Below are 11,869 nucleotides of genomic sequence, written 5' to 3'. Positions count from 1 at the left end.
AAGCCGGCGACCCTCAAGGATGCAATATATGATGTATGCCTCAAGGGGTCGGATGGCATCGGTCATGCCACCGCGTGGGGTGAAGTTGTTGAACATGAAGTTATGAAGCATTTTGGCCACGGGTATGAGGTGAGAAGTTCGCACAAGCATGTTGGGCCGATAGTGCTTCGTAATTCGGCCAAACACAGTGTCGTGATCAAGATCTGGGAGGGAATGGATTCCATTGCTTGGCCAAAAGTAATGGTCAAAGCCGTCGGAACTAATTGCGAGAATCTCAGCAAGTTGATGAATATTGAGTTTGATGGGGGTGTTCTTGACACGAGATTCAATTCCGAAGTAAGAGGGAGTGATAGTGAGATTGGTATAGAAAAGACGAACTAACCGAGGGTAGACAAGCTCGTTGAGATGAAGAAATTGGGTCCACCCAACGGCATCAAATCGCGCTTGAAGGTCGAAATGGTGGAGAACGTCGGGCTCAATGAATCGGCCGGTGAGGATGCCCCGATTAGCCAGTTTTGGCCATGTCTTCTTGGCTTGGGCGGAGGAGAAGTATGAATCGGAAATAAACTCAGTTTCCCGAAGCGGAGCTTTAGCCTTGGCTCTCTTTCTTGATGGTCCTTCATCGTCTCGGCCGCCGGAGGAACGGCCAAACTTAGGATTTTTCGTTCTAGGCATGGTTGGAAAATTAGGGTTTGAAGAGAAGGAAAGAAAAGAGAGAAAAAGAGGGATTTGAAGCCCTAAATGGAAGAATATGACGAAAGAAGGGGGGAGAAGGAAGAAAAACGGGTTGCATGTAGGATGGAGAGGAGAGATTGGGGAAAAGAAGAGGAAGGGACACCTAAAAGATGGAAAAATGAGAGAAAGAGAAAAGGGTTTCAAGAAAAATGGTGTGGGTAGGGTTTAGGAGAGGAATGTAGGGTTTCGTAAGGAAGAAGAGGATCGAGGATGGAGGGAGTATGGATGGTGGATTTAGGGGAAAAAAAATAAAAAACAAAATGAGATGGAGGAGAAAAAGGGAGAAACAAAAATGAGAAAAACGAGTCGGTCCACTCTTTATGCGCGCCTGTTCCGAAACTCGGAATTCCGAAAAAAACATGCGGAATTCCGAGACATTTTTTTTGTCATTTCGGTTAGTGCGGAATTCCGAGAAAAATAGCGCGGAATTCCGTAGTACGCAACTCGAATGTCGACGTTTGGGATATGGGTACTGCGGAATTCCGAAGTCGGAATTCCGAAGCATTTTTCGGAATTCCGCAGTAAGGTTCCGACGAATTTTTTTTCCTTGCTTAATGTTTTCACAAATTTCTCACTGATTATTGCCCACAATTTGTCATCTGATTTTTGGCCACGGAATTCTGGGATCAAAACTGATTATTGGTCACAAATTTATTACTGACTGAAGTAATCAACTTTCGGCTTACATTGGATCTCAAAATCTAAAACAAATTTATAGAGTAAAAACCATCATCCATGTATTTGATAAGATCCACATATAGAACAACAGAGATGACATGTTTTCGTGTTGGAATGTGTACCACTTACATATCCGTGTACAGCCTATCTTATTTACAACAGCATTTTCTGCTGGTTGGTAGAAAAAGACAAACCAAATACAATGTTGATATCAAAAACGATTTCGAATTCTTCCGAGCCTTTACCCACATATAAACATTACAAGGATATTTTTTCTTACAAACCTACATTTCAAATGGAATTCAACCTCGCCAAGCCTGCCTGTTCATGAACTCCTACAAGTTCAGAACCGTGCCACACCGGCCCTCTAAGAAATCCTCAAACAATTGTCGTCTCATCAGCGCTATATCTGCCTGACTGAACTCAGGCGGAACGTCACGTGCGAGGCAGTCCATCTCCTTAAGCACAAACAGCCCGCAATCATTGCTGCAAAACAACAACACATCATCGACCACGCTCTTCCACAATAAATTTAAACTTCCAAACTGATTTTAAGTGAACTTTATTACCTGTTGAGTTGTAAGGGCCTCTTCTCGACTTCCACCACTCTAAACTTGCTTACATCGAAGTCCCACATACTTATGTATAGCCGTTCAAGGTATCGTATCTATAAAACAATCCATACAAGCTAAGGATTTTATATACATTGAAATATAACGAAGGAAAGTGGGACCCGAACTCACCAATGGTAGAACATCTCTATAGTAGATCTGCTCTCGCAAGGAGTTGAAGATGTAGAACTTCTCATCCACCATATCGAGGACCAGGAGAATCCAATGGTTAGGGACATGCAGCGGGAATAAGACTCTTTTTAGGGTATCCGGCGGGTAGTCGTTTAATCGTTTCACATACTTCATAAGACTATCTCCGCCAGTGTACTCTTTGCTAGTTAGACAATCCTAAAAACATAATACAAGAGAAGTTAATGGAGTGACGAAAACAAATTCAAACCTTGTGAACAACCACCTCTAAAAAATAACTTGTGATTGGGAATGAAAAACTATCTATTCTTACAAAGAGGAAGGTAGTAATGGCCACACAGGCTCTTTCTGCAGGCTTTCTTTTATTTTCGTCCCGAACGTTTAGATATTCGGCGTATACATTCATAATCTACGTAAAATAACATATAGAGATTTGAGACAAATATCGATGGTGAAAGAATTCAGCTTTAGCATAAATAACCAAATTATTTACCGGAGAACTTAACCACTCATTGGGGTTGTTAAGAATAACCAAGTCCTCGGCACACAGGAAGTCGTCGTTGACCTGTATAACTCGTTCGCTGCAAAACACCTGATAGTTTAGGATTTACAAAGGCTAGATAGTTTAGGATTTACAAATGATAGTTTTGGAAAAGGGCTTAAATCCAATTTACCTTGGGGGAAGCGCAAGAAGCTTTGGGAGCAACCGATGGCATTGCGGGTCTGCCACCAGCAATGCTTTATCATTGACCTTATTAGTCCCGAAAGCCGTATACGGCGAAGTAGTATGTTTAGAGGGTTTAGTTTTCCTCAAACGCAGCCTCACTCCTCTCTCAATACTCCAAATCACTTTTGCCACAGGTTTCAGTGGACTGTCGGGGATGGAAATGACATTCCGTTTTATTTCCTCCTCCAACGAATCGTGGCTGGGGATGACTACCACCCCTCCGTCATCCCGTCCCATCATCTCCCCCTTTCCTTCATCCTGCGATTCGGCCACCCCTCCGTCATCCCCTTCCATCATCTCCCCCTTTCCTTCATCCTGTGATTCGGCCTCCATTCCACCCGAGGCAATGATCCTCTTAAGCTCGGCTATTTCATTTTCATGTCGTACTGACCTCCTTTCAAGGTCTCTAACCCTCTCCACTAACAAATCAAAATCAGCCTTGCTTATAGACACATGGTCTTCCTTCACTTCCCTATCAACATGTCTTTTTCTCCCTGTCCTCCCCTTAAAAGGTATGCTCCTCTGAAAAGTGGAAATGGAAAATTATTAACATATCACTCAGAGAATGTACTATATAGTAATTGAATATAGACTTAAAATTCAGTACCTTACGTAACATATCACTCAGAGACGCTATCGTTTCTTCCTCTAAAATCCGAATGTCTTGGAGGCATTCCTCAACTGTTGGGGCGGTCGCAGAAGCTTCTTTCTTATAAATGTATCAACAATACAGAAAATTTAGATAACTTGAATATAACGACCCTATGCAAGAAAGAGAGTCATTTTCGTTACCTCTCCCATCACAGTATCAGCCTCATCTGCCGTGAAAGATAGCAGGCCCTCTTCTCGAGGAAGAGGTAGTAGGCACCTCACAACCTGAAATCAAATAGTTAATCTCGGTTACAAGAAGTGAGTACTAGGGGAGTACAGACGCTCTAGGTCTTACCTGGGTCTTCTTTAGCCTCCCATCACGGATCTGTCTGATAAAGGCTGCATGGTCAGTCCGCCTTGTATCGATCCCTGTGATCCACTTTAATAGGCGTGGATGTGCATCTGGTGCTGAAGGTGCCCACAAGGTAGTATGCTCAAAGAGCCACACCTGGAATGAAGACAGACAGTCAACCTTTAGAGAAGAAAAAACCAAACTTACAAAAGAGTAATCATGTATATAATATATGTACTCTTCACCTGTAGCACAATAGCGCATCCGGTGATATATCCTGTCTTCCCGTTTTTCGAATATGAATCCAATGAGTCTACCAGGAAGTCGTACACAGGGTATGCCCAAGCAATTCTTCCCACGGTCTCTGCTCCTAAGTAAGGGAAGAGGCAGGATTTTGTCCTGTGATCCACAGGGTCAGCTCGGGCAAAAAGAACACAGCAGCACAGAAGCAGTAACAAATGTCTCACTGTTGCGTGGACGGATGCAATCTCATCCGATCTCGACTCCGCCCTTATAACATCTGCAATCTCACTAAATCTCGCCCAAGCACCGGAAAACCTCCAACCTTCGACCTCCTCTGTCGAATCCCAGTCTATTCGTATTCTATCTCCTACCAAGCTTAGGCCCAATGCCAATGCTGAATCCCTTACCTCAAAGGGGAGTAATATGCCACCTATTTGAAATGCCCTTGACTTGGGTATCCAACATCGCACGAGGACGGTCAAAATTGCCTTGTGCAATTTCAGACCTTCCAAATTAAGCAAGGCCCCAAATGGGCCGCGCTCTAGCATATCGGTATGTGCTTTCCTCAAGTCAAGGGACCTGAAGAATTCGTCAAACTTAGAGGGGCAGCATCTCGACGTAGCATAAGACGCCTGCAAAACAAACCATTATTAGATATATACAACATTTTTAAAAATACAAGGCCTAAAAGAATAACGGAGGCATTACCATGGTTTGATGAGATGATCACTAGGGGGAAAACATGGAATCAAATCCACTAAATCAGATTTCGACCTGTTGAAACAGAATGTGGTGAAAAAAAGTTAACAACTGCTTTAAACCAACTGATTTCTCAAATATTAAGGGGTTTAAACCAACCTTTAGGGCTTTAAACCATAGATTTAGTAAAACATTAGGGGTTTAAACCAACCTTTAGGAATTTTAAACCATAGATTTAGTAATACATTAGGGGTTTAAACCAACCTTTAGGACTTTAAACCATAGATTTAGTAACACATTGGGGGTTTAAACCAACATTTAGGGCTTTAAACCATAGATTTAGTAGCACATTAGGGGTTTAAACCAACCTTTAGGGCTTTAAACCATAGATTTAGTAACACATTAGGGGTTTAAACCAACCTTTAGGGCTTTAAACCATACATTTAGTTACACATTAGGGCTTTAAACCAACCTTTAGGGCTTTAAACCATAGATTTAGTAACACATTAGGGCTTTAAACCATACATTTAGTAAAAACTTAGGGGTTTAAACCAACCTTTAGGCCTTTAAACCAAAGATTTAGTAAATAATTAGGGGTTTAAAGCAACCTTTAGGGCTTTAAACCATACATTTAGTAAAAACTTAGGGGTTTAAACCAACATTTAGGACTTTAAACCATAGATTTAGTAACACATTAGGGGTTTAAACCAACCTTTAGGGCTTTAAACCATAGATTTAGTACAAAATTAGGGGTTTAAACCAACCTTTAGGGCTTTAAACCATAGATTTAGTAAAAAATTAGGGGTTTAAACCAACCTATAAGACTTTAAACAATAAATTTAGTAAAATATTAGGGGTTTAAACGAACATTTAGGGGTTTAAACCAAAGATTTAGTACAACATTAGGGGTTTAAACCAACATTTAGGGGTTTAAACCAAAGATTTAGTACAACATTAGGGGTTTAAACCAACCTTTAGGGCTTTAAACCATAGATTTAGTAAAACATTACGGGTTTAAACCAACCTTTAGGGCTTTAAACCATAGATTTAGTAATACATTAGGGGTTTAAACCAACCTTTAGGGCTTTAAACCATAGATTTACTAAAAAATTAGGGGTTTAAACCAACCTTTAGGCCTTTAAACAAAAGATTTAGTAAATAATTAGGGGTTTAAACCAACCTTTACGGCTTTAAACCATACATTTAGTAAAAACTTAGTGGTTTAAACCAACCTTTAGGACTTTAAACCATAGATTTAGTAACACATTAGGGGTTTAAACCAACATTTAGGGCTTTAAACCATAGATTTAGTAACACATTAGGGGTTTAAACCAACCTTTACGGCTTTAAACCATACATTTAGTAAAAACTTAGGGGTTTAAACCAACCTTTAAGGCTTTAAACCATAAATTTAGTAAAACATTAGGGGTTTAAACGAACATTTAGGGGTTTAAAAAAACCTTTAGGCCTTTAAACCAAAGATTTAGTAAATAATTAGGGGTTTAAACCAACCTTTATGGCTTTAAACCATACATTTAGTAAAAACTTAGGGGTTTAAACCAACCTTTAGGACTTTAAACCATAGATTTAGTAACACATTAGGGGTTTAAACCAACATTTAGGGCTTTAAACCATAGATTTAGTAACACATTAGGGGTTTAAACCAACCTTTAGGGCTTTAAACCATAGATTTAGTACAAAATTAGGGGTTTAAACCAACCTTTACGGCTTTAAACCATAGATTTAGTAAAAAATTAGGGGTTTAAACCAACCTTTACGGCTTTAAACCATACATTTAGTAAAAACTTAGGGGTTTAAACCAACCTTTAGGACTTTAAACCATAGATTTAGTAACACATTAGGGGTTTAAACCAACATTTAGGGCTTTAAACCATAGATTTAGTAACACATTAGGGGTTTAAACCAACCTTTAGGGCTTTAAACCATAGATTTAGTACAAAATTAGGGGTTTAAACCAACCTTTACGGCTTTAAACCATAGATTTAGTAAAAAATTAGGGGTTTAAACCAACCTTTAGGGCTTTAAACCATACATTTAGTAAAAAATTAGGGGTTTAAACCAACCTTTAAGGCTTTAAACCATAAATTTAGTAAAACATTAGGGGTTTAAACGAACATTTAGGGGTTTAAACCAAAGATTTAGTACAAAATTAGGGGTTTAAACCAACCTTTAGGGCTTTAAACCATAGATTTAGTAAAACATTAGGGGTTTAAACCAACCTTTAGGGCTTTAAGCCATAGATTTAGTAACACATTAGGGGTTTAAACCAACCTTTAGGGCTTTAAACCATACATTTAGTAAAAACTTAGGGGTTTAAACCAACCTTTAGGACTTTAAACCATAGGTTTACTAAAAAATTAGGGGTTAAAAATTAGGGGTTTTCAGAAAACTGATTTTCAAACTGATTTTTGTTTTCAAAACCCCTAATTTTTTGTTTCCCTAAAATCCTAAAAATTTGGTTTTCCAAAAATTTGGTTTCCCTAAAATCCTAATTTTTGGTTTCCCTAATTTTTCAAAACCCTAAAATCCCAAAAAAAAACTGAGAGGGAGAGAGTACCAACCTATGAGAGAGGGAGAGCGACAGGGTGCCGTTGAGAGAGAGGGCCGTCGAGAGGTCGAGAGAGAGGGTGCCGTGCCGTCGACGAAGAGGGCCGTCGAGAGAGAGGGTACCGTCGAGAGAGAGGGCCGTCGAGAGGTCGAGAGAGAGGGTGCCGTGCCGTCGACGAAGAGGGCCGGAGAGAGAGAGGGTACCGTCGAGAGAGAGGGCCGTCGAGAGGTCTAGAGAAAGGGTGCCGTGCCGTCGACGAAGAGGGCCGTCGAGAGAGAGGGTACCGTCGAGAGAGAGGGCCGTCGAGAGAGAGGGCCGTCGAGAGGTCGAGAGAGAGGGCCGTCGAGAGGTCGAGAGAGAGAGTGCCGTGCCGTCGACGGAGAGTGCCGGAGAGAGAGAGAGTAAAGAGAGAGAAAGGCCGGAGAGAGAGGCCGGTGATTGCGACAGAGAGAGAGAGAGAGAGAGAGAGAGAGAGAGAGAGAGGTGAAAATATCTTTGTGAAAATATCTTTTTACTCATTCCCAAAGTAAAAAAATAAATTCAACTGAGGGGTACTTTGGTCTTAAAACACCCAAACAAGTCACTATCACTCAATATTAGTCATTTTCAAATCTCCCCTCTGGACACGTCATTATCATAATAAAGACCTTTTTTTTGGTCATTTTCTCTAATATTTATAATAGCACTCAATTTAATTATTAATTAATTCAACATTTATTAACGAGTGAGGCTAAACTCAGAGGGGCCCTAGTAAAAATGATGGCTGCAAGTCACCGTCGTCCATTTACGATGGCTGCACGTTAAAGACTAAAGAGTATTAAATGCACTTTGGCGACTTGTAGCCATTGCGGGTGCCCTTTTAGCCTATTTTTGAAAGCGTGTCCTTGGGTTTAGCATAACTCTTTATTATTTATCTAAATATTTATTGATTACTTATATCTTTGTTTAAAAATATTCAGTTGCCGTGATTGTAATTTTTAAGTAATATTATTTTGATTATCTTAAATATTTGCAAAAAAATTTAATTAATTCAATTAGAATGCAACACACAAAATATTACATTACTGTCATATAGGAATTGCTAGCGTCCATCACAAAAGGATTATCGCGGCTGGTCTGTCACACATAAGACTAGCCACCTCGTTAATGAAGACAACAACTTTTATCTCCATTCACGAGGTGGTTGGTCTGACGGGCAACAGACCAGCCGTGAAAAGCCTTTTGCGATGGAGGTTACCAAATCCCTTGTTATATATATATATATATATATATATATATATATATATATATATATATATATATATATATATATATAGAGAGAGAGAGAGAGAGAGAGAGAGAGAGAGAAAAGTGTTTCTAGTCCGGCCGACTAGAGATCATTCTCTAGTCCGCCACCCAAAAACACATGGGTCTCACATATTTGGGTGATCTAAAGCATTCATTTGATAGGCCTCATCATAGATAGGATGTCCACAAAAATTCAGCTTCATAGGATCTTCTTAACCCTTCGATTTGTGGAGTTAAAAAATGGACAGATTTGTGGCGGTTTATAGCCGTCCATTTTAAGCTCCACAAATCAGGTTGGGATGATCCTATGAAGCTAATTTCTTGTGGACACCGTCTCTAGGTCAGGGCCCATCAAATGAATGCTTTGCATCACCCAAATATGTGGGACCCATGTGTTTTTGGGTGGCGGACTAGAGAATGATCTCTAGTCGGCCGGACTAGAAACACTTTCCTTAATATCTATATATATATATATATATATATATATATATATATATATATGTATGTATGCACACACACACACACACTAGTAAAAAACCCCATGCGATGCATGGGCCGACAGAGAACTGTACGGACCACATCATAGGTTGATCCAAACCGTCCATGTGATGGAACACAACATCAATAGGTTGTGCCCGTAAAATCATTTCCATAGGCTGATCCTAGCCCTCCAGTCTATAAAGGTTTCCATAATTAAAAAAGCATAAAGGAGGGGGACAGAATTGAAATTATGTGGCTCTAATGGGTGCCTTTGTTAAACAGCATAAAGGAGGGTAGGATTGAAAATATATGGGTTGAATGGGTGCCTTTGTTAAAAAAAAGTGATGTGTAATTCTCATAGAATTTTGGGAGAAATTCAAATAATTCTCGCATTTTCTCTTCTGCTATAATATATACTAGCAAATACCCGACGTGCGATGCACAACACGGCCAAAAAAAGGAGTATGATACCCGACGTGCAATGCACGACACAACAAAAAAAGAAGACTATGATAACAAAAAAAATATTTAGTTAAATATATGTAGAAACAATAAGCAAAAAAGTATGCATAACCACGTACCAAGTAATGAAAAAATGCAAAAGAAAGAGTTTTCTAATTACTTTTTTCTAGAAAAAAAAAGGTACGATACGGTAGAAAAAAAGTATATGATACAAAATTTCGTAATTAATTCTTGTGTAAAAAAAATAAAAATATGTACGACACGGCCAAAAAAAAGTATATGATATGAAAAAATGTTATTTAAAAAATATGTAGAAAAAATAAATAAAAAAGTAGCTAAAAATAAATAAATAAAGTATCATATACTTTTTCTAAAAATATATGCTTTTTAAATTTTTCTAAATATATTTTTCTAATGCTTTTTAACAAAGGAGGGGGGGTAGATGTCGGTTTAATGGGTGCCTTTGTTAAAAATCATAAAGGAGGGGGTAGGATTGAAAATATGTGGGTTGAATGGGTGCTATTTTTAAAAAGCATAGAGGAGGGGTAAGATTGAAAATATGTGGGTTGAATGGGTGCTTTTGTTAAAAAGCATAAAGGACGGGTAGGATTGAAAATATGTGGGTGAGGTGTAAATTCCATAGATTTTTCAAAAAAATAAAAAAAGCTTGGGCTTTTCCATCCAGCTTATATATATATACTAGTAAAAAATCCCGTGCGATGCATGGGCAGACAAAGAAATGTACGGACCACATCACGGGTTGATCCAAACCGTCCATGTGATGGAACACAACATAAATAGGTTGTGCCCCAAAAATCATTTCCATAGGCTAATCCTAGCCCTCCAATCTATAAAGGTTTCCATAATATGTTGTTCCTCTTAAATCGGATGGTTAATATCACCCTATAGATTTTTTATTAAAAAAGCATAAAGGAAGGGGGTAGGATTGAAATTATTTGGCTTTAATGGGTGCCTTTGTTAAAAAGCATAAAGGAAGGGGTAAGATTGAAAATATGTGTGTTGAATGGGTGCCTTTGTTAAAAAAAGTCAAAAAGAGTGATGTGTAATTCTACAAAAAATTCTCTTATTTTCTCTTCTACTATATAGATATACTAGTAAAAAACCCGTGCGATGCACGGGCCGACAAAGAACTGTACGGACCACGTCATAGGTTGATCCAAACCGTCCATGTGATGGAACACAACATAAATAGGTTGTACCCCAAAAATCATTTCCATAGGCCGATCCTAGCCCTCCAATCTATAGATGTTTCCATAATTCCTCTTATCTTAAATCGGATGGTCAAGATCACCCTATAGTTTTTTAATTAAAAAATCATAAAGGAAGGGGGTAAGATCGAAATTATATGGCTTTAATGGGTGCCTTTGTTAAAAGCATAAAGGAGGGGGTAGGATTGAAATTATATGATTTAATGGGTGCCTTTGTTAACAGCATAAAGGGGGGGGGGGGGTAGGATTGAAATTATATGAGTTGAATGGATGCATTTGTTCAAAAAAGTCAAAAAATGTGACGTGTAATTCTCACGTAATTTTCAAAAAAATGGAAAAAACTCTCTTCTTTTCATCCCAGCTTATTGTATACTAGTAAAAAACCCGTGCGATGCACGGGCCGACAAAGAAATGTACGGACCACGTCATAGGTTGATCCAAACCGTCCATGTGATGGAACACAATATAAATAGGTTGTGCCCCAAAAATCATTTCCATAGGCTGATCCTAGCCCTCCAATCTATAGATGTTTCCATAATTCCTCTTAAATCGGATGGTTAAGAACACCCTATAGATTTTTTATTAAAAAACCATAATTTGTGAAGGAACTTGAAACCATGATTTCCATGTTAGGAGTTGAGAATCTCCTCTGCCTCAACCTACACCTTATCTATAATTAGATAGTACAAATCAGAAGAGCAAAAACACCACTTACAATAGCAAACTACTTTTCAAATGAAATGGTAATAATTCCATAAAGAAGCACCTATTAATCCCCAATATCATCAAATATAACCACAAACCTAACATCAATTTTCACCCAAAGCATGCATACATTGTAAAATGAAGAGAGTCAGTTCCATTATCAAATGCCCTAAAAAATTCTCTTCAATTTATGACTAAGAGTATGAAACATCCTGAAAAATGACAAAGAAAGAGCAATACCGAGTCAAACCCTAATAAAAAAAATGTAAAACCCTAACAGAGAGATGAAATAAAACAAAATTTATCTCAGTTCTTACAGTAAAAGCTCTCTTAATCATTCAAAAAATAAAT

At 38.6% G+C, this 11,869-nt stretch overlaps 1 protein-coding gene across 1 annotated transcript; it reads right to left on the bottom strand.

The window, feature by feature from the left end:
- Positions 1-1,343: 1,343 nt before the first annotated feature.
- Positions 1,344-2,352, bottom strand: LOC143862166 (putative ubiquitin-like-specific protease 1B). The gene is made up of 3 exons (XM_077373162.1): positions 2,157-2,352; positions 1,983-2,080; positions 1,344-1,899 (listed from the first exon to the last, which is right to left on the bottom strand). Exons 1-3 carry the CDS (start codon positions 2,328-2,330, stop codon positions 1,749-1,751), a joined length of 423 nt encoding a protein of 140 aa, XP_077229277.1. The 5' UTR covers positions 2,331-2,352; the 3' UTR covers positions 1,344-1,748.
- Between the last annotated feature and the right edge of the window lie 9,517 nt (positions 2,353-11,869).

The sequence above is a fragment of the Tasmannia lanceolata genome, unplaced genomic scaffold (assembly GCF_043159265.1).
Source record: "Tasmannia lanceolata isolate RefF3 unplaced genomic scaffold, GAP_Taslan_0.1 ptg000037l, whole genome shotgun sequence".
NCBI classification, from domain to species: Eukaryota; Viridiplantae; Streptophyta; class Magnoliopsida; order Canellales; family Winteraceae; genus Tasmannia; species Tasmannia lanceolata.
This window is presented reverse-complemented; position numbering and strand designations above follow the sequence as displayed.